The 24,434-nt window shown below is 42.8% G+C and overlaps 1 protein-coding gene across 1 annotated transcript in view; it reads right to left on the minus strand.

The window, feature by feature from the left end:
- Positions 1 to 7,012: 7,012 nt before the first annotated feature.
- LOC309554830 (uncharacterized protein) overlaps positions 7,013 to 24,434 on the minus strand; it is a 69,101-nt gene continuing 51,679 nt past the window's right edge. Inside the window, exons 12-13 of the mRNA XM_082256548.1 lie at positions 9,811 to 9,911; positions 7,013 to 7,198 (exon numbers count right to left, since the gene is read on the minus strand). Of these exons, the coding sequence (XP_082112674.1) occupies positions 7,066 to 7,198; positions 9,811 to 9,911 (234 nt within the window). The 3' untranslated portion in view covers positions 7,013 to 7,065. The remainder of the gene's footprint in view (positions 7,199 to 9,810; positions 9,912 to 24,434) is intronic.

A 24,434-nucleotide genomic window follows, 5' to 3' on the forward strand; every position in this document is an offset into this window, starting at 1 on the left:
TTCTGGTACCTCCGGTACCCTTAATCACCACTTTCTCTGTAATGCGTCCCACCTTTCTCTTCAGGTGGTACGCATATACCTTTAAGAACGATGATGTCACTACTGAGCGCCGCAGGGCAGCTATTTCAACCGCCGGCGGTCTCACTCACATTGTTCGTTCAACCTGCCTTGTGTATCCACATGCTTTCAAGCTTGACTCACGATCGGAACCTCCAGCTATTCCCTTTACCTGGAGCAGACCGGAACCTCGCTACTGATCCCTGTATCTCGCTACCGGATCATTCCTCCTCTACTGGACCTCTCTAACTACTAACATTACTTGTGATAAGTACCCCGCAGGGGAACCCTCCATAACCTTACTTGCACTATCTACCTATTCACATTAAGGACTGTTACTACCTATCCATACTATCCTATCATCTGCACTGTTACATAGATTGCTAGCTCTTGAGCCTACTACCATCTATCATCCGCACTGCTGCATAGATTGCTAGCTCTCCTGTCTAATACTATCTATCTTGCACTGGGTTAGTCTATCCTGTATTTGTCATCTGCTGTCCTCACCACCTGTTAGCATACTCGATACTAACCTATCTGCATTCCTAATACCATCTTGAACTCTCCTGTACAAACCTATCAAGTGTTTACCATCCTTGTCACTGTTCACACCTGTCCCTTCAGCACATCACCTTCATACTATCATATACATCCTATCACTCCAGGAACATCTCATTGAGTGTGTATATATCTGTATGTTGAAGCTGACAGGCCCACGGTGATGAGTCCTGGAGAGTTGGATCTGGTATTCAACACATCTCTGCATGACTGGAGTGAGAGATTTTGCAGCTGCAAATCCAGCCTATAATGAAAACGCAGGAGCGTTACACCACCACACTTTGGAACTTCCTTTTTCCCGCTATGTCACTGCTGAGTCTTGTAGTGATGTAGAAGTCAGAGGAAGGAGTCAGCATGCAGTGGGATACACAGGAATCGGACACTCCTGGAAGTGTCTAATTCCAAAGCGGCTGATGCCCAGGGGTAGTAGAAGTCATAGGTTCCCCATGAGGTGAGTATAATTCCCCTTCTCTTTCAGGAACCCAGTCTTTTGATTTATTTAGAAAATTGACAGTCTCTTTAGAGTGAACAACTTTCCACAGATTTTTAGAATATAGACCATTTGTGTATTTATATGAGGTGATCACACCCTTCCCTAAATCCCCCTCTCAATGATAATTAAAGTGTGTCTAAATACAAAAACAAAAATGTAATATATTGCAGCCTACAGCTCTTTTAGACATGGTGGCTGCTTTAGTTTTCTTTTGTTCAAACTTTTTTTCCTTTTATTTCACCTGGTGATTCTGCCTGTAACACACTTCCTGTTTTAGGGTGACAACACTCCCCTACTCTGCTCTACCTATGAAAGAGCAGAACTGGCACTCTAAAAAAAGAACACCACTTTCTACTCTTCTCCATAACAAACAGGGAGGTGTTCTTTAACCACTTGACCTCTGGAAGGTTTTACCCCCTTCATGACCAAGCCATTTTTTTTGCTATTCAGAACTGCGCTATTTATTATTATTATTATTATTATTATTTCAGGTACTTATATAGCGCTGTCAATTTACACAGCGCTTTACATATACATTGTACATTCACATCAGTCTTAACTGGCAATTGCGCGGTCATGCAACACTGAATGCAAATTAAATGTATATCTTTTTTTCACATAAATAGAGCTTTCTTTTGGTGGCATTTGATCACTACAGTGTTTTTATTATTTTTTATTATGTAAACAAAAAAGACAGAAAATGAAAAAAAAATTCTACTTTCTGTCATAAAACATATCCAATAAAAAAATTAAAAAATCAATTGTTTTCATAAATTTAGGCCACAATGTATTCTGCTGCATGTCTTTGGTAAAAAAAAAAATCCTGATAAATGTATATTAATTGGTTTGTGTGAAAGGTATAGCATCTACAAACGATGGAATAGATACTGGAGTTTACAAAGCTATGATGCTATACTGGTAATGGCAGTATACACTGACTTATAGTGGGAATGCGATAGTGTGGCAGAAATCTGGCGCTAACAGACCCTCGCTGGGAGGTACACTAACTGACACTGACATCAATAGTGACATTAATACAGTGATCAGATATATAACTATACTCCATAAACTGTATTAATGACACTGACTGGGAAGGAGATAACATAAAGGGGAAATCAAGGGGTTAACTGTGTGCCTAATGAGTGTAAAGTGTGTAATCTGTGCTGCTTTTACTAACAGATCTGGCTGTTAGCAGGGAGAATAAACTGCCAGATCGCTGATCTGTGTAAAGAGCCCTGTTTGTTTGCAAACACAGGACTCTGTGCTGTGATAGGCTACAGCCAATCAGCAGGTCTCAGCCATAAATCATTGGCTGGGACCTGCTGATAAAATCCTGCTCTAGCCAATGACAGTACGGGCTAGTAGTGGGCGTGCGCAGGCGTGTTGCTAACCTAAAACAGGCTGGATGACACACATGTATGTGATTCAGCCTGCCCCTGCTGCAGTATTTGTATTGTGGCCATGCGGCAAGCAGTTACAACCAATATACTTCCTAATAACACTATTTGAGATAGCACTGTATGGTGCGCAGAATGGCACTGGATTTCTGGCAGGGTCAACAGGTTTTCTTTTTTGCACTTATGGAACAAATATAACAAAATTCTTTCATGGGTATATTTATCATACCAAAATGGAGCAATGGAGTCCAAGGGAACAGTGAACAGACCTTTGATTTGCAGCAATCCATATTGCAATGCTAAAATATAGAAAGCTTAATGCTTTTATTCAACAGCAGCTGAAGTAGATTGATGTTCCCAACATGGATGCAAAGTGATGCATCCATTCAATAGTTGAAATGCCCTCCTTCTGGGAGAATCACAACAAACTACTTGGCGTTGCTATAGGTCTCCCTTGTAAATGATTATTCATTACTAGCATTATATATTTAAATTAGCTAAATACATTTTAGGTTCCTCAAAACAAGAATTATGAAATGTCTTACTGAGCACTTTCTTTAGAAAGCAGCCACAGCCTTAGTAGAAAGGCTTGTCCCTTGACAGCATAATGCACATCTCCATTCATCAAAGTTAATGCGATATGCTGATTGACTTTAGCTGGGGGTGTTGGACCTTTGCAGATGAACCACTGCTTCCACACAGAGAGCAGGGATCCTTATCTGCAGCATGCTGACAGGAGACAGGCTTTGGCTGCTTTCTTATGAATAAACAATCTGTATGATTTGAGCCTTACAAGGTTGATGCATCTGGAATGCATTTATCTGATTTAACCACTTGCCGACTGCATAACGTACTTTTACTGGAGCAAGTCGGCTGCCCTGCGCTAAATCCCGTACCTGTATGTGATTTCCAATAGGGGCCCCATGTGGTGTGCGTGTGCCACCAGTGGCGCGATTGCACTCTGATTGGCTAGAGGGGGACGCAATTAGCAGGTCTGGTGGACCCGATGTCCGCTGGATATCATTCCTAGTAAAAAAAAAATTCCATAAAAATATCCCATCTTTTGTAGACGCTATAACTTTTGTGCAAACCATCACTTATTTGGATTTTTTTTACCAAAAATATGTAGCAGAATACATATTGGCCTAGGTTTATGAAGAAATTAGATTTTTTTTTTATTGGATAGGTTTTATAGAAAAAAGTAAAAAATGTTTTATTTATTTATTTCTTTTTCAAAATTATTGCTCTTTTTTTATTTATAGCGCAAAAAATAAAAACTGCAATACCACCAAAAGAAAGCTCTATTTGTGGAAAAAAAAGACATAAATTTTATTTGGGTGCAGCATCGCACGACCGTGCAATTATCAGTTAACCACTTCCCGCAAACGGCCGTATCTGTACATCGGCTTCAAGAAGTGTTTATACCGGGTCAATGCTTACAGCAGCAGGCATCAACCCGGTACCGTTTTTAGAGCCAGGGGTCGGCTTTCAGGAGATAAAAACTGATGCAGCTTAGCAGCCGATTGGTCTTTATCCCAACGAGTGGGAGGGGAGGTCCCCCCCTCCTGCCGCCTTCTGTGGTGCAGCCTGGGTCTCCCGTCCCACCGGGAGACCCGAGTAACCAGCTGTAACTGGTTACTGCTGGCTGGTTGGAGTCCTGAACGAAGCTGGATTCGGCTTTGATTGGGTCTCTGATCATGTAACCTGGAAGCAACGTCATGACGTCACTTCTGGTTTACTTGGCTGCCATTGGAGCAAATATTAAAAAAGTGTCAGTATTCAAAAATGCTGATTTGGGAGTTCTGAATACTTTGAAGTGCAGTAGAGGGATCTGGGGTCTTTCAAACCCCCGATCCCTCCATAAAGAGTACCTGTCACTGCTTATTATTGTCACAAGGGATGTTTACATTCCTTGTGACAGCAATAAAAATGATCAGATTTTTTTAAAAAAAGAACAGTGTTAAAAATAAAAACTAAATGTAAATGTTCAAATCACACATGTGAGGTATCGCCGCAATCTTCAGAGTGAGAGCAATAATTCTAGAAAAAGACCTCCTCTGCAACTCTAAACTGGTAACCACTAAAAATTTTAAAAGCGTCGCCTATGGAGACTTTTAAGTACCGTAGTTTGTCGCCATTCCACGTGTGTGTGCAATTTTAAACCATAACATGTTAGGTATCTCTTTACTCAGCGTGACATCATCTTTCACAATATACAAAAAAATTGGGCTCATTTTTCTGTTTAGATTCTGAAATTTATTTTTTCCAAAAAAAATGCCTTTGAAAGACCGCTGCACAAATGATGTGACAAAAAATATTGCAACGACCGCCATTTTATTCTCCTGAGTCTTTGCTTAAAAAATATAAAAAATGTTGGGGGGTTCTAAGTAATTTTCTAGCAAAAATACTGATTTTAACTTGTAAACAACAAATGTCAGTAATAGGCCTGGTCCTTAATGGTTAAAATAACGCAGGGCCGTATGGCAATAAATGGCCTGGTTATTAAGGGGGCAAAACATTTCGGGGCTGAAGTGATTAACGTGGGACTAAAACCTAACATAAAAAAAGTAGTAGCAGGCAGCTCTCTATTGCAGAAAAGATATGCTATGTCTCTTCTGCAATAAGACAACCTACCTACCTGTTCACAATCCTCTAATAAAGGAACACTGAGCTGTGCCTGTGCAGCTCAGTAGACATTTCCGGCACACTGCAAGGGTGCAGTGGGGTCACTTTATCCTCTCACAGTCAATCAAGAGGCTGAAGAGCCAGAAAAGGCCTGGGGAAAAGATGTCGGAGGCTGGCAAGGGATCTAACGGTTGCATCTCGGGAAGGTGGAGCTCAGAATCTGACAACTTTATTTCCACTTTAAACTGAAATTTCACTTGAATTTTAATACCTAGAGTAACAGATGAGAGTCCTATGGATGGGAGGATGAACTCAGAGGAAGGAGTAACAGATGAGAGTCCTATGGATGGGGGATGAACTCAGAGGAAGGAGTAACAGATGAGAGTCCTATGGATGGGAGGATGAACTCAGAGGAAGGAGTAACAAATGAGAGTCCAATGGATGGGAGGATAAACTCAGAGGAAGGAGTAACAGATGAGAGTCCTATGGATGGGAGGATGAACTCAGAGGAAGGAGTAACAAATGAGAGTCCAATGGATGGGAGGATAAACTCAGAGGAAGGAGTAACAGATGAGAGTCCTATGGATGGGAGGATGAACTCAGAGGAAGGAGTACCAGATGAGAGTCCTATGGATGGGAGGATGAACTCAGAGGAAGGAGTAACAGATGAGAGTCCTATGGATGGGAGAATGAACTCAGAGGAAGGAGTAACAAATGAGAGTCCAATGGATGGGAGGATAAACTCAGAGGAAGGAGTAACAGATGAGAGTCCTATGGATGGGAGGATGAACTCAGAGGAAGGAGTAACAGATGAGAGTCCTATGGATGGGAGGATGAACTCAGAGGAAGGAGTACCAGATGAGAGTCCTATGGATGGTAGGATGAACTCAGAGGAAGGAGTAACAGATGAGAGTCCTATGGATGGGGGATGAACTCAGAGGAAGGAGTAACAGATGAGAGTCCTATGGATGGGAGGATGAACTCAGAGGAAGGAGTACCAGATGAGAGTCCTATGGATGGGAGGATGAACTCAGAGGAAGGAGTAACAAATGAGAGTCCAATGGATGGGAGGATAAACTCAGAGGAAGGAGTAACAGATGAGAGTCCTATGGATGGGAGGATGAACTCAGAGGAAGGAGTAACAGATGAGAGTCCTATGGATGGGAGGATGAACTCAGAGGAAGGAGTACCAGATGAGAGTCCTATGGATGGGAGGATGAACTCAGAGGAAGGAGTAACAGATGAGAGTCCTATGGATGGGAGAATGAACTCAGAGGAAGGAGTAACAAATGAGAGTCCAATGGATGGGAGGATAAACTCAGAGGAAGGAGTAACAGATGAGAGTCCTATGGATGGGAGGATGAACTCAGAGGAAGGAGTAACAGATGAGAGTCCTATGGATGGGAGGATGAACTCAGAGGAAGGAGTAACAGATGAGAGTCCTATGGATGGGAGGATGAACTCAGAGGAAGGAGTAACAGATGAGAGTCCTATGGATGGTAGGATGAACTCAGAGGAAGGAGTAACAGATGAGAGTCCTATGGATGGGAGGATGAACTCAGAGGTAGGAGTAACAGATGAGAGTCCTATGGATGGGAGGATGAACTCAGAGGAAGGAGTAACAGATGAGAGTCCTATGGATGGGAGGATGAACTCAGAGGAAGGAGTAACAAATGAGAGTCCAATGGATGGGAGGATAAACTCAGAGGAAGGAGTAACAGATGAGAGTCCTATGGATGGGAGGATGAACTCAGAGGAAGGAGTAACAGATGAGAGTCCTATGGATGGGAGGATGAACTCAGAGGAAGGAGTAACAGATGAGAGTCCTATGGATGGGAGGATGAACTCAGAGGAAGGAGTATCAGATGAGAGTCCTATGGATGGGAGGATGAACTCAGAGGAAGGAGTAACAGATGAACATATAGTAGTAGTATCTCAGCAGTCTGCCAATCTCTCACAAATGTAGTCTATAATGTTGCTGCAGTCCAAGTCATTCCATCCCCCCGATATCATCTCTGTACAGTGCTCTCGTGATGCATAGTTGTTTGGTTCACCACGATTCCAGTTTCTGAAGATAAAATGAAAATTGGTAGAGATTGTTAGTGTACAGTTGTCCAGAAATGTATAGTAACAATAGGTATTTTTATAGTGATTACCCATGCATAGCATACAAAACAATCCGGACAAAAAGTTGTACAGAAATTTACAGTAAATAGAATATTCTAAAACCTAGTACACACGTACCGAATGCCGGCCGGCATCAGCAGGTTCAGTAGAAACTAGCCGACGTTCGACCTGTGTGTATAGCAGCCGGTCCTACAAAAGCCAACGGCTCATGACCGCAAAAGGTCTCCCGACCGACTCACAACCAGCACTCTCAGCCAATGGCTGAGAGCACTGATCAGAGTGTTCTGACAAGGGGGTTGATCACTGTACTAACATCAGATTGTTAGTACAGGAGCACCGACCGGAGCTGTCAGTTTTTTTTGTTCCTTCAATCCGCTGGATTTGTTTGAAAAAAAAATAGTGCTGTGTACTAGACTTTTGATTCTCAACTGATTATTGTTTCCCTCACCAGACAAAGGTGTAGACAGTAATCACTTTAAAAATGGAATGGGTAAAAGGTGTGTGGCGGCTGGATAAATGATAATTCTACAGCGTCAGAATAATTGTTCCTTGGTTAAAGGTTCTTATTGTGGGCAAGATGCTGAAAAAAAAAGTAGGCCTTGATGGGCACCTGAGTCAGTTAAGGCTCGTACACACTATAAGAAAATCGGGTGAACATTTTCGTCCAAAGAATTTTTGTACGATTTTCGTATAGTGTGTACACAAATTTTCACAGCCGATTTTGAATTTTCGTACGAAAATTCTCGAAGGGACAAACTCCAAAATATTTATCGTGCGGAAAAAAACAAATGGTTTTCCTTTAATGTGTACCGTTTTCGTACGAATTTTGTACAAGAAAAATTAGAAAAGAACGACTGCGCATGATCAGAAACAATAAACAACAAAAAAAAGCCTTTGTCGTACAAGAATTTTCATACAAATTTTCTTTTATGGGTTCCGACGTGCTGTGAAGCAACAAGGAAAATAGGACGATCGTTCGCCCGATTTTCTTTTATTGTGTACCCCACTTTACTGTTGGTATTTCTGGGGTGATGTGGTATTGCCTCTGTATATCTTACTTTATATCTTTTTACAAGAAATTGTTACTTTTTTTGGTCTGGGAGTTGCATTGTTCACTGGTGCTGATGACTTGTAGTGCTGAATGTTAAATCTGTTTCTATGTTTGTAACCTTATTGTGAAAATTTAAATAAAAAGAATGAAAAAAAAATGGAATGGATGTTACTGGTGGGCCATAGCCACCCCATTACTCTACTAAAAGAGAGTGCTTTTATGTCTGTGTCTGTCACTTATTGGCCTGGTCATACCTTATTACCGGGAAGGTTACCCTCCCCAGCTGATCCACAGAAAGCAAGTAAAACTGATAAAGGTTCCAACATCTTCAGGCGATATTGAATAGAAAGAAACGAAAAAGCTTTGTCTGGAGATACACTTTAATTATTTACATGTAGTACTACTCCCTTGGGAGCTGCTGGTTACAGGTTCCCCTGGGTTACCCATAGCAACAACACAACAGTTCAGCATCTTTAAAGTGCTTGGCTCAGTCAAGAAACAGCCTAGGGGTTTTGTTTTTTTGTAGTTTTATTTGAGAACTTGGATAGGAGAAGGGATGAGTGGGATACTCCAACTTGAATGAACTATGCACAATTCGCTGGGACGTTTCGATACAACTGAGTGCGGCAAGGCCGCTGCTTCACCTTGTCACTAGCAGTTAAGAACAATTTAATGAACTTGTATTGCTCTGTGAATCGCTCTTCGGGGCCCAACTAGGCACCCCCTTTATCCGTATTCTTCAGGGTTCTACATGGCACCCCCTTTACTGTAATTCTCTCTGTGTGGGCTAGTTCATTGATCCCCTGACTTCCATGGAGTGGTCCCCCTTCCGGGGCCGACCTTCTGGCAAGTCCCTTAGTATTCACGGACACTGTTTTTCCCAAGAGACTCTGCCAGCAGCTCCACCGTCAACCACACTGGATCCTCTGCAGCTCAGCTCCACACTTGGTTCACTAGGCTGACCGCCTAAGACCACCTTCCTCATACACAGCAGGAGGAGAGACAGCCGTCTGCCTCTTCCTGGGACTCTGCTTCCCACCAAAGACGCCCTGTCACATGTTCCCCCGGCTTTTATGAGCAATCCCAGGATGCATTGCAAGAATGCCCTCCCACTGGGACTCCCACAAAAGCCAATGTGTCACTGGCTGGGTTTCCTCCACTGTCCAACAAGCTCCCTCATTGGATACAGTGGGGACACTCCCTCAAACCCAGTGAATCACACCTGGAGATATGCAACAGGCCACCTAATAGATCAGGCCCCCCTGATAAGCAGAAGGAGCAATCAATGCATTTACCTAGCACCTACCTTCCTAGGAGGGTGCTACATACACAAGTTCACACATAATACACTTGAGTAGTATGTGCACAATACACAAAACAAAATAGCATTGGACTAACAGCATAAATTCATTTATTACAATGTTTATATGTTATATATATATATATATATATATATGTATATATATATATATATATATATATATATACAGTATATTACTCACGTAAATGTCGGGACTGTGTCATCAACCCATTTCCAAACCCCAGGGAGTTTGCTCAGCCCAATCCAGAACCTCTTATTACCGGTTGCTGGCAGCAGCACATCCTGGGAAAAAGGGGAAAAATATTTCAAAAACAGTTGAATATATCATAAAAGATTTAACAAAAAAACACAACTGTAAGGGTAATTATCAATGGGGTAAGAAAATTGACAGATGAGCTAGCTCTATACAGTGGTGATAGAAATGTTGGGCACCCCGGGTACAAATTTGTATTAATGTTCATAAAGAAGCCAAGGAAAGATGGAAAAATCTCCAAAAGGCATCAGATTACAGATTAGACATTCTTATAATATGTCAACAAAAGTTAGATTTTATTTCCATCATTTACACTCTCAAAATAACAGAAAACAAAAAAATGGTGCCTGCAAAAGTTTGGGCACCCTGCAGAGTTAATATCTTGTACTGCCCCCTTTGGCAAGTATCTCAGCTTGTAAACGCTTTTTGTAGCCAGCCAAGAGTCTTTCAATTCTTGTTTGAGGTATCTTTGCCCATTCTTCCTTACAAAAGTCTTGGAGTTCTTTGAGATTTCTGGGCTGTCTGTCACGCACTGCTCTTTTAAGGTCTATCCATAGATTTTCAATTATGTTGAGGTCAGGAGATTGTGAAGGTCATGGCAAAACCTTCAGTTTACGCCTCTTGATGTAATCCCCCGTGGATTTTGAGGTGTGTTTAGGATCATTATTCATTTGTAGACGCCATCCTCTCTTTAACTTCAGCTTTTTCACAGATGGCATCAAGCTACCTTCCAAAATTTGCTGAAATTTTATTGAATCAATTTTTCCTTCTACTCGTGAGATGTTCCCTGTGTCACTGGCTGCAATACAACCCCAAAGCATGATTGATCCACCCCCATGCTTAACAGTTGGACAGAGGTTCTTTTCATTAAATTCTGTGCCCCTTCTTCTCCAAACGTACCTTTGCTAATTCTGGCCAAAAAGTTAAATTTTAACTTCATCGGTCCACAGAACTTGTTTCCAAAATGCATCAGGCTTGTCTATATGTTCATTTGCAAAGTTCAAACGCTGATTTTTTGTGGTGAGGACGTAGAAGAGGTTTTCTTCTTAAGACTCTTCCATGAAGACCATATTTGTACAAGTATCTCTTTATAGTGGAATAGTGTACCACAACTCCAGTGTCTGCCAGATCTCTCTGGAGGGATCGTGAAGTCAAACGTGGGTTTTGAATTGTTTTTCTCACAATCCTGTGAGCTGTTCTGTCTGATATTTTTTCTTGGTCTTCAGGATCTTGCTTTAACTTCCAGTGTTCCTGATGACTGCCATTTCTTAATTACATTCCGAACAGAGGATATTGACATCTGAAAACACTTTGCTATCTTCTTATAGCCTTCTCCAGCTTTGTGAGCGTCAACTATTTTCAGTTTTTAGTTTTCTAGACAACTGCTTAGAAGATCCCATGGTGCTGATTGTTGGGGCAAGGTCAGATGAGTCTGGGCATTTAAAACCTTTGAGATTGACATCACCTGGTCTTCCCAGACGATGATTGAGAACAATCCATGACACTGGGAGGTCTCAGCCTTGCAAAGGGGCAGTGCATGCTATAAATTCTGCAGGGTGCCCAAACTTTTGCAGACGCCATTTTTTTGTTTTCTGTAATTTTGAAAGTGTCAATGATGGAAATAAAATCTAACTTTTGTTGACATATTATAAGAATGTCTAATCTGTAATGTAATGCCTTTTGGAGATTTTCCCATCTTTCCTTGGCTTCTTTATGCACATTAATACAAATTTTTACCTGGGGTGCTCAAACTTTCAATTACCACTGTATCATATGTTGGACCACCACTGTGACCCTTCAATGGAGTTTCGCAAAATATTCACCCTTGCTACTGTCACCTACCCAATCCCACTGGTTGTGTCAGTATTGCCAGGCTTTGTTTAGATCTGCTTCTTTGGGCTGCAAATATGGGCCTGCTCCTCCAAAACAGACACAGATTATGTAAATTTAAAGGCATTGATTGCAAGCTCTCATGAGCAGGGCCCTTCTAACCCTCCTGTATTGAATTATATTGTAACTGCACTGTCTTCCTTTTATATTGTATTTCTGCGTAAATTGTTGGTGCTATATAAATCCTGTATAATAATATTAGTACACTTTTAAATGTGGTCATTGTTTTAACTAGGTATGTAGTGCAATCATATTCCATGTGCTGTTTGTTTGCCTTCTCTTGTAATGATGGACTCCTATGTTATGACGGCAGTTTGTAGAGTCATGGCTGATTGTTTCTCCTATGTCCATATATTCATTCACCTAGCTTGTCCCTGCTTGCTAAAGAGGCAGGTGACCTCTTGCTTTAGGTCACACAGCATTCAGTCCATGACTTACAACTTCCTTTGTTTTGCATCACAAATGTGGGAGTGCTAATGTGATCACATGCATCTCTTCCAGAATATTGATCTCTCTGTTAATTGATCTGCCTGCTTGTGTCAGTGCCAGATCTAATTACTATTTTACTTTCACCTGCACCAGGGCTGGACTAAGAGACCCACGGATTATGGAATATGTTGTTTCTTCACAGGAAGTGTGAGTTCTTAGACTACAGACAGAAATCATTCATTAAAGCAGCTCTTCAGTCATTTTTTCATCTTTCCATCTATTAAATCCTCAGCCCTTGTTGTTTTAACTTTGAATAGTAATTTTTTTTTTCCTGCTAGTAAAGACCTTATACAGTCCACTTCCTCTTTCTTGTCTGGTATTTTGCCTAGGCTAATGACATCATGCACAGCTCTCTTTCACTCTCGTGAGAGTTTGCTTGCAAGGGAGGGAGGGATGAGTCATAGGAAAGCCAAAAAGCCAAGGAGAGCTGGAGGGGGATGATTAGGGCAGAGATCCATGAGTATTCATATATATATATATATATATATATATATATATATATATATATATATTGTGAGAGGGCAGTTAGCTGGGAGCGGGTATGTCACCCAGGATTCTCAAAAAAGGTAGGTTGAGAAGCTCCAGGAGGACTGTTTAACATGGAGGAGACTGTGTTTTCAGTTTCCCCTGTGGTTGATAAAATCCAGTTGGAGACCTGGAGCCTGGAGATTTCATAGTGATCTAGGTGGGATGACATCTTCAATCCTGGGACCAGGTCTTGGGGAACAGCCAGCACACTAATTGTGCAGGTGGGTCTGGGCCTTTTAGTAGAGACAGGACCAGCGTTCTGGGCTCCACCCTCCCGAGGAGTCCTGGTATGCAAAGGAGAAGTGTGCATGTCTGCACAGTTTAGTCTAACACAGCAGACTGAGGGCCCAAACCTGTGGGCTGGAGCAGCAAGTAAGCTGTAAAAGAGAGTGTCAGCAGGGGTACAGAGTGTGTACCAAACCAGAGCACTGTTACAGGGTCAAGAGGACAGAGGTCAAAGCCTGGGCCGAAGTGCTGCCTAGAGAGCCAGGTGGCTTGGTAGTATTTGTTTATTATTTCTTTATTGCTGTGTAAAGTTGAAACCCCTGCGTGGGAATCCTAAATGGACTATGTTTTTTCAGATTTACTGCGGCAGGCAGACGCTCCTGGGCAAACCGACATCAGCCGGGGAGCCAGTGCATGTGTCAGGTGGCTCCGATTGCCGCCTGACACCGGTGATCTCTCCCCGCTGACAGAGAAGGACGGACGGCTGACATAAACACAGCTGTCCATCCTTTTCCCTGCAATGATCACAGAGGCTATGTGATCCTGCTATATAGGATCGCATATCTCTGTGATCATCTCACAAGCCCAACCCCCCCCCCCCCCCATCAATTTTTTTACCAAAAATATGTAGCAGAAACAAATTGGCCTAAAATGTTAAAAAATTTTGATTATTCCTCTTTTTTTTTTTTTTTTTTGAAATGTCATATAGCAGAATGTGATAAATATTGTTTTTTATTTTCAAATTTGTTGCTCTTTTTTTTTTTATAGCGCAAAAATTATAATCGCACAGGTGATCAAATACCACCAAAAGAAAGCTCTATTGTGGGAAAAAAAGGACGTCAATATATATAAAAGTGAGTACACCCCTCACATTCTTGTAAATATTTTATTATATCTTTTCATGTGACAACACTGAAGAAATTACACTTTGCTACAATGTAAAGTAGTGAGTGTACAGCTTGTATAACAGTGTAAATTTGCTGTCCCCTCAAAATAACTCAACACATAGCCATTAATGTCTAATCCGCTGGCAACAAACGTGAGTATACCCCTAAGTCTAAATATCCAGATAGGGCCCAAAGTGTCAATGTTTTGTGTGGCCGACATTATTTTCCAGCACTGCCTTAACCCTCTTTGGCATGGAGTTTACCAGAGCTTCACAGGTTACCACTGGAGTCCTCTTCCACTCCTCCATGCGACATCACAGAGCTGGTGGATGTTAGAGACCTTGCGCTCCTCCACCTTCAGTTTGAGGATGCCCCACAGATGCTCAATGGGGTTTAGGTCTGGAGACATGCTTGGTCAGTCCATCACCTTTACCCTCAGCTTCTTTAGCAAGACAGTGGTTGTCTTGGAGGTGTGCTTGGGGTTGTTTTCATGTTGGAATACTGCCCTGTGGCTCAGTCTCCGAAGGGAAGGGATCATGCTCTGCTTCAGTATGTCACAGTACATGTTGGCATTCATGGTTCCCTCAATAAACTGTAGCTCCCCATTGGCAGCAGCACTCATGCAGCCCCAGACCATGACACTCCCAACACTATGCTTGACTGTAGGCAAGACACACTTGTCTTTGTACTCCTCACCTGGTTGCCGCCACACACACTTGACACCATCTGAACCAAAGTGTCAGTGTCAGATTTATCACCACATACTCTGCTCACGATGATGTTCTGCGTAGGATTCTTAAGCGTCACTGGCCGATTCTCACTCAAGACTTTACTCTTCACAAATATCTAAGTGCCAGACCCAGTCTGGTGTTTAGACGATCAATGTCCCTTAGAGACTGTTTAACTAGAAGTCACTATACCAAAGAATCTACCAAGATGGGTCTCCCAAAGGGTACGTACCGATGTGGTTCTTGTGACAAATGTCCTTGGATAAGGGTCGGTACGGGTATTCGTTTACCCAGTGGTAAGTGGTTTCGGTCGAGACATCATGCCGACTGCAACACTCAGGGGGTCATTTACCTCATGAGTTGTGGCTGTGGGGCATTTTATGTCGGCAAAACCATTCGAAAATTAAGCAAGCGGATAGGGGATCATATCTATCACTCTGAGGGAGGCACAATACAAACGAGCGTCACACGCCACATAGCATTTTGCCACAAGTATGATAACTCCATGGTCTCGTTTTTTGCTCTGGAAGTGATCCCCCAGGATCCCCGAGGGGGAAACTGGGACAAACGGATTCTACAAAGGGAATCCTATTGGATCGAATCCCTGGAGGCCACCATACCCCCTGGGATTAATGAGGTCCTGACTTACAAACCTTTCTTGGGTTAAAGTGGTCCTTTTCCCAACGCTCCATTCCTTCCTTTTTCTCCTTTCCTTCTCATTTACACTCTATATATAATTTTTTGATTGCTCTTGAACCCGGTCGATGCCAGTTGCTGAACATCTATGCCCTTTACCTGCCCACGATTTATCTCTGGACCACTCGCCCCCTGTGGCACCGCAGATGTGACTCTGGAGAATGGTGAGTTTGTTAATTACTTTCATTATTGAAAACTTTATACACTCTTTTTTCGAGTTGATGTCTCTCTGGGATTCTATATCTCAAATCGCTGTAGTAGTTAATACTTAACATTATGATATGTTTTATTTTCTATGATGTCAAATTTTCCGTGTGCTGGAGGATTTCAGTTCTCCAAAACATGGTATCCTTATATAGAAACTATGGGGAACCTATTGTTTCCTATAAGTTTCTTCTATAATAACTACTTAATGTTAGGACTATTACTTTATATCTTATATAAAAAAAATTAATAGGTGTGTTTGTTATCATTTTATCCGTATTGTCCATTGTCATATTTGTTTACATGCATGCTATGATTCTTTTGGCGATCAGGGTACACTCTGGGCACTATCCATGTGTGTGGTCTTTCCTCCTGCCACTGGGTGGCGTGTTCTCCAGACGTCTCAGCGGATGTGTGGTCCTCTCACACACCGCTGGTCGGGTATTCTATATCCTTCCGGCGGTGTTGTGGCCGCTCTCTGGGCTGCCTTCGGCGGCCTGATTGGAGCGACACTGCGCATGCGCCTCTTTGGATGCGCGCGCAGTTGAGGACCTGACCCGCCCACGCTACGCATGACGTCATGCGCGGCGTGGCGTCGGGTTGAGGGCCATAATAGGGGGAACAAGCGTCTCATTCATTCATGCAGGAACCGGTGTATGCGGACATGGCGGTCCCACGCGGGTAAGATACCCAGGATCATATTAGCGTACCTGTTGTCTGATAACAGACGGGCTCTCCTTTCACTTTATAATGGATTGATTTTTTCATATGCTATTTAGATGTCTGGGATGGCTGGCCTCACCCCTCTGATCAAGCAATATAAATGTAACAGCTCACACTTGGGCTTCATCTATATCCCTAGCTACCTATCTTTACCAAGAGGGATTTTTCCTCCATCGTTGCAGGTATAGCCCCCGGCCCCCCCCCCTTTTGCTTATTTATTTATTTTTAACCATTCAACAGAGAGATAATATACAGCATTTTGATCACAGATGCAGTACTTGTTTTTGATTTCCATCTCTACAGATCATTTCCCCGCTGGGTATCCTTCCAACTTGGCCGCCATGCTTGACACCCCCTGCCCTATACCTTTTTTACTTTTTACTTCTGACTATACAAACGTGTCTATTCCAGACACTGAATGAGGTATATATGTTAGACCTAATAATAGGTTTTTTCCTTTTTACTCACTGAGCGGTGAAAGCCTCTTTAGTTTACCACACCTACATTTCCATCCCACCCCCTATGTCCCTCCACATCCGCGGGTGAGACGTCTATTCTGGGGAGCTTTCTATCCAATTGGTTTGGTGGTGGATCTCTCTATGGTGATGGCCCTGAGTGTTCCCTTGATGTCCCATATCAGCATGCACTTTTTGTTCTTGTTGTTAGATATATGCATTTGAACTAACAATAATTGTTTGTTGTCACTGTATCATACAGGCACTGTACGTTGATATACTCTTATTCCCCTGAAGAAGCGGCGCAGCATTGCCCGCGAAACATGTCGGGATTGGTTTAATGCTCATCATTGGACCTAGTTATTTACACCATCATTACTGCCTTATGTTCAGTACATTTGCTCTTCTTGTATATGTCAAATTATTTGTATTCATGTTGTACTTTTTGTTTTGCATTTTAAAGATGCTATGTTAATAAATATTTCCAGTTTTTAAATCATGTGTTTATCATTCTGAACTACCTGGTACCTTTAAAGTCCCACCAGCCCTCCCCTCCTCTTCGCATCTTTATTTTCTTGTTCTTTTCCCGTTCCTTCTCCACCTTTTTTCTTCATCTCCCCTTTTCCCTCTTCCAACCCCCCCCCCCCCCTCCCCTCCCCCCCCCCCCCCCTTGTCCCTCTCTTGCTTTCTTACCCCAGCACCTACCTGTGCACCTCAGGTTCTAGCTGTGGGTTTCCCCTTTTGGGATACCTTTCCCAGCATAGATTCTATACAGATTAGGGATGTGGTACCCTTTATTTACAACCTTATAAAACAAACACACTTTTTCAATTAATTTTGGGTGGATAACACACCTGAGGGCGCCTTTCTCTTTTTTGGCTATATGCCAAGTGTTTGTAAAATTGTATTGCTTTATAGTATTTTCTATTTGAACATATTACTTGGATTATATGCTCAGCCTTTTATTGATATCCCAGAGAGACAGTAATTTTATTCTCTATTTTTGCTTTCCGGGGCACACACTCTGGTCCGGAGTAGTTGTGTCTTTTTTCTCCAGCTTTGCATCCTTTGAGGTCGCCGGTGGTCGTTTGGTCCGTATCGTGGGCACAGGCATGGACTTGTTGGGCACAGCATGGACCGGTTTCATGACAGGTATACAATCCACATGTGAATCTCATACCAAAACAGAGGAAGATCTCAGGACCTATTTAAGTAAAATGTATAACCTATTAAAACGCAAATCACATCTTTACTGGCACATCGAGTATTTCCTCAAGTACATTGACGAGAATATCAGCCCTCAAGGGCTGAGGATACACACGCTCCCTACTTTGAGAGATCCATCTGAGACTTTCAAAAAAGAATGGGAGAGTATACTTAATACATGCAGTCAAGATTTGATGAAATCACTCGTGACCCAGTATAGGGTGGATATGACAGCGTTAGACATTGAAATAGATCAAATGAATACCAAATACAAACAGGTCTTCGAGGCCCCAAACTTCGCTCCAGCTTGGACAGAGGTGAAGGCCAAACTTGAGATTATGAATAAAGAGATTATTCATAAAAAACAAGTTAAGTTTCAAAAAGACAAACAAGCCTTCAATGAAGGCTATGCCTACAAATGGAATCTCAAAACCCGCCCCCTGTATCCACACCGCACACGCACTACCAATCACGTTGATATCACGGATGATAATGTAGAATCAGATTCGAGTTTGGCTAGTTCCCTCTCGCACCAATCACGAGCATCACGAGCAGGTCTCCCTGCTCCCAACAAACGCACCAAGGCCCAGAAACGAGGACGAGGCAGTGCTGGTCCTTCACCCACTTTACCCTCGAGTCAAAATAAGAAAAAACCTGATACACTTGCTAACTTAAACACGTCCACGAGCCTACCAAATATAGCCCCTACACTACAGAAAGTACTAGCCAGAAACACTTCACTACCCTCTAACACTAGTGATTCCGCTTCCGCTATATCGGATGACGGTTTTTTAGAACTACCCAATCCCCAAACACCCAGGAACACCAAACAGGGCAACTTAAACATGTACGTGAAACCCAAAACAACCTAAACAATCTCAACACACACACTAACGCCTTCAATAAACTCAATATTGTTAATTTAACCCCGTTTGACTTGACTCCTGCCCAGGAACAAGTGCTTGGCCTGGGTCTAGGCTTTTGCCCTTCCAGGGCTATCGATACTTCTGAAACTATAAAAGATTTACACTTATTTGCAAGGAACCTTACCTTTAAATTCATGTTTGACAAAGATAGGAAACAAAAAAACTTAGAAAAACAACTGGCCGAACAGACCAGGCACTTGACCATGGCCGAGAGTCGGGCCATCAAGGACCTGGTTTTGTTATATGAAGAGGGTAACACGGAAGTTGTGTCCATGATTGATTCAGGGGATTCACCTGATGAAACCCTTCCTCCTCCCACTTCTCAAATTATTTCAAAAAAGGTTTTTAAACCGAAATCAGAGAAATTTCCTGATCTATCGAACAATGCTAACATCTGGACGTTCGTTCAACGAGTGTCCAGAGATCTAAAAAAGATTTCCTTGCCCCCCATTCCTAGAAATCTTACCAGAGATCAGACCCTGGCTCTATCCTCACTTCAAAGCAATAAAAATATCCTTATAAAACAATCAGATAAGGGGGGTAACATAGTTGTTATGACTCCTCCCCAGTATGAAACTATGTGTCTAGAAGTCCTATGCAACCGGCAATGGTATTTGCCCATTGAGCCCGATTGCATTGAGGACTTCATTTGTGAATACAGGTCCCTGTGTTTTGAGGCCCTTTCTCAGGGCCTCATAGACAGGGACACGTATAACTTTCTATTTACCAAACATCCCAAAACTCCGACCTTTTACACCTTGCCCAAGGTGCACAAGAGCCTGGTGCACCCACCGGGGAGACCCATCGTCTCTGGCAACGAGTCGCTCACTGAGCACGCCAGCAAATTTGTGGACTCATTCTTACTACCCCATGTCCTTGCACTTCCGTCCTATATCAGGGACACTACTGACCTTCTCAAACACCTGGAGGAGATTCAGGTCCCTCCGGATGCCCTGCTTGTAGCAATTGATATTGAGGCGTTATACTCTAGTATCCCGCACGACCAGGGCATCCGGATGGCCGAATCTTTCCTCAAGGAACAGGATTATAATACCTGGCCCTTGATGGACTTTGTCCTCCGGTTATTAAGATTCATTCTTACGAGGAATTATTTTACCTTTTTGGAGCAAACATACTTGCAGATCCAGGGGGTAGCTATGGGCACTTGCTGCGCTCCCTCTTATGCGAATTTATATTTGGGTGCCTGGGAGAGGTTGATCTTTTCGGACGAGAGAATGGAACAGTGGATGTCCCACATTTTAATTTGGTACAGATTCATTGATGATCTGTTAATCATATGGACAGGCACAGTAGATGAACTTTCATTATTTTTGAAAGCCATTGATCATAACAATCTAAATCTTAAATTCACTCACACTTTTGACAGACACATGATTTCATTCCTTGATCTGAACATCAGCCTCTCCCCGGATGGACTTATTGACACGGATCTCTACCGCAAACCCAGTGCAGGTAACACTATCCTAAGCGCAGCAAGTGCCCACCCCGCCCCCTTGATTGCAAGTATCCCTTTTGCCCAGTATCTAAGGCTCCGTAGGAATTGTTCCATGGAGGCCAAGTTTTATGTCCAGGCTGGCCTGCTCCGTGAGCGACTCCTTGCCAGAGGATATTCTAAGACACTGCTCAGGAAGGCCTACAATAGAGCTATCACCTATTCGAGAGCTGATTTGTTATACAAAACTACCTCCAAAAAAGATGACAAAAGTGTCAGATTTATCACCACATACTCTGCTCACGATGATGTTCTGCGTAGGATTCTTAAGCGTCACTGGCCGATTCTCACTCAAGACTTTACTCTTCACAAATATCTAAGTGCCAGACCCAGTCTGGTGTTTAGACGATCAATGTCCCTTAGAGACTGTTTAACTAGAAGTCACTATACCAAAGAATCTACCAAGATGGGTCTCCCAAAGGGTACGTACCGATGTGGTTCTTGTGACAAATGTCCTTGGATAAGGGTCGGTACGGGTATTCGTTTACCCAGTGGTAAGTGGTTTCGGTCGAGACATCATGCCGACTGCAACACTCAGGGGGTCATTTACCTCATGAGTTGTGGCTGTGGGGCATTTTATGTCGGCAAAACCATTCGAAAATTAAGCAAGCGGATAGGGGATCATATCTATCACTCTGAGGGAGGCACAATACAAACGAGCGTCACACGCCACATAGCATTTTGCCACAAGTATGATAACTCCATGGTCTCGTTTTTTGCTCTGGAAGTGATCCCCCAGGATCCCCGAGGGGGAAACTGGGACAAACGGATTCTACAAAGGGAATCCTATTGGATCGAATCCCTGGAGGCCACCATACCCCCTGGGATTAATGAGGTCCTGACTTACAAACCTTTCTTGGGTTAAAGTGGTCCTTTTCCCAACGCTCCATTCCTTCCTTTTTCTCCTTTCCTTCTCATTTACACTCTATATATAATTTTTTGATTGCTCTTGAACCCGGTCGATGCCAGTTGCTGAACATCTATGCCCTTTACCTGCCCACGATTTATCTCTGGACCACTCGCCCCCTGTGGCACCGCAGATGTGACTCTGGAGAATGGTGAGTTTGTTAATTACTTTCATTATTGAAAACTTTATACACTCTTTTTTCGAGTTGATGTCTCTCTGGGATTCTATATCTCAAATCGCTGTAGTAGTTAATACTTAACATTATGATATGTTTTATTTTCTATGATGTCAAATTTTCCGTGTGCTGGAGGATTTCAGTTCTCCAAAACATGGTATCCTTATATAGAAACTATGGGGAACCTATTGTTTCCTATAAGTTTCTTCTATAATAACTACTTAATGTTAGGACTATTACTTTATATCTTATATAAAAAAAATTAATAGGTGTGTTTGTTATCATTTTATCCGTATTGTCCATTGTCATATTTGTTTACATGCATGCTATGATTCTTTTGGCGATCAGGGTACACTCTGGGCACTATCCATGTGTGTGGTCTTTCCTCCTGCCACTGGGTGGCGTGTTCTCCAGACGTCTCAGCGGATGTGTGGTCCTCTCACACACCGCTGGTCGGGTATTCTATATCCTTCCGGCGGTGTTGTGGCCGCTCTCTGGGCTGCCTTCGGCGGCCTGATTGGAGCGACACTGCGCATGCGCCTCTTTGGATGCGCGCGCAGTTGAGGACCTGACCCGCCCACGCTACGCATGACGTCATGCGCGGCGTGGCGTCGGGTTGAGGGCCATAATAGGGGGAACAAGCGTCTCATTCATTCATGCAGGAACCGGTGTATGCGGACATGGCGGTCCCACGCGGGTAAGATACCCAGGATCATATTAGCGTACCTGTTGTCTGATAACAGACGGGCTCTCCTTTCACTTTATAATGGATTGATTTTTTCATATGCTATTTAGATGTCTGGGATGGCTGGCCTCACCCCTCTGATCAAGCAATATAAATGTAACAGCTCACACTTGGGCTTCATCTATATCCCTAGCTACCTATCTTTACCAAGAGGGATTTTTCCTCCATCGTTGCAGGTATAGCCCCCGGCCCCCCCCCCTTTTGCTTATTTATTTATTTTTAACCATTCAACAGAGAGATAATATACAGCATTTTGATCACAGATGCAGTACTTGTTTTTGATTTCCATCTCTACAGATCATTTCCCCGCTGGGTATCCTTCCAACTCGGCCGCCATGCTTGACACCCCCTGCCCTATACCTTTTTTACTTTTTACTTCTGACTATACAAACGTGTCTATTCCAGACACTGAATGAGGTATATATGTTAGACCTAATAATAGGTTTTTTCCTTTTTACTCACTGAGCGGTGAAAGCCTCTTTAGTTTACCACACCTACATTTCCATCCCACCCCCTATGTCCCTCCACATCCGCGGGTGAGACGTCTATTCTGGGGAGCTTTCTATCCAATTGGTTTGGTGGTGGATCTCTCTATGGTGATGGCCCTGAGTGTTCCCTTGATGTCCCATATCAGCATGCACTTTTTGTTCTTGTTGTTAGATATATGCATTTGAACTAACAATAATTGTTTGTTGTCACTGTATCATACAGGCACTGTACGTTGATATACTCTTATTCCCCTGAAGAAGCGGCGCAGCATTGCCCGCGAAACATGTCGGGATTGGTTTAATGCTCATCATTGGACCTAGTTATTTACACCATCATTACTGCCTTATGTTCAGTACATTTGCTCTTCTTGTATATGTCAAATTATTTGTATTCATGTTGTACTTTTTGTTTTGCATTTTAAAGATGCTATGTTAATAAATATTTCCAGTTTTTAAATCATGTGTTTATCATTCTGAACTACCTGGTACCTTTAAAGTCCCACCAGCCCTCCCCTCCTCTTCGCATCTTTATTTTCTTGTTCTTTTCCCGTTCCTTCTCCACCTTTTTTCTTCATCTCCCCTTTTCCCTCTTCCAACCCCCCCCCCCCCCTCCCCTCCCCCCCCCCCTTGTCCCTCTCTTGCTTTCTTACCCCAGCACCTACCTGTGCACCTCAGGTTCTAGCTGTGGGTTTCCCCTTTTGGGATACCTTTCCCAGCATAGATTCTATACAGATTAGGGATGTGGTACCCTTTATTTACAACCTTATAAAACAAACACACTTTTTCAATTAATTTTGGGTGGATAACACACCTGAGGGCGCCTTTCTCTTTTTTGGCTATATGCCAAGTGTTTGTAAAATTGTATTGCTTTATAGTATTTTCTATTTGAACATATTACTTGGATTATATGCTCAGCCTTTTATTGATATCCCAGAGAGACAGTAATTTTATTCTCTATTTTTGCTTTCCGGGGCACACACTCTGGTCCGGAGTAGTTGTGTCTTTTTTCTCCAGCTCTGCATCCTTTGAGGTCGCCGGTGGTCGTTTGGTCCGTATCGTGGGCACAGGCATGGACTTGTTGGGCACAGCATGGACCGGTTTCATGACAGGTATACAATCCACATGTGAATCTCATACCAAAACAGAGGAAGATCTCAGGACCTATTTAAGTAAAATGTATAACCTATTAAAACGCAAATCACATCTTTACTGGCACATCGAGTATTTCCTCAAGTACATTGACGAGAATATCAGCCCTCAAGGGCTGAGGATACACACGCTCCCTACTTTGAGAGATCCATCTGAGACTTTCAAAAAAGAATGGGAGAGTATACTTAATACATGCAGTCAAGATTTGATGAAATCACTCGTGACCCAGTATAGGGTGGATATGACAGCGTTAGACATTGAAATAGATCAAATGAATACCAAATACAAACAGGTCTTCGAGGCCCCAAACTTCGCTCCAGCTTGGACAGAGGTGAAGGCCAAACTTGAGATTATGAATAAAGAGATTATTCATAAAAAACAAGTTAAGTTTCAAAAAGACAAACAAGCCTTCAATGAAGGCTATGCCTACAAATGGAATCTCAAAACCCGCCCCCTGTATCCACACCGCACACGCACTACCAATCACGTTGATATCACGGATGATAATGTAGAATCAGATTCGAGTTTGGCTAGTTCCCTCTCGCACCAATCACGAGCATCACGAGCAGGTCTCCCTGCTCCCAACAAACGCACCAAGGCCCAGAAACGAGGACGAGG

Source organism: Pelophylax lessonae, assembly GCF_965119305.1.
Source record: "Pelophylax lessonae genome assembly, chromosome: 4".
Lineage (NCBI taxonomy): Eukaryota > Metazoa > Chordata > Amphibia > Anura > Ranidae > Pelophylax > Pelophylax lessonae.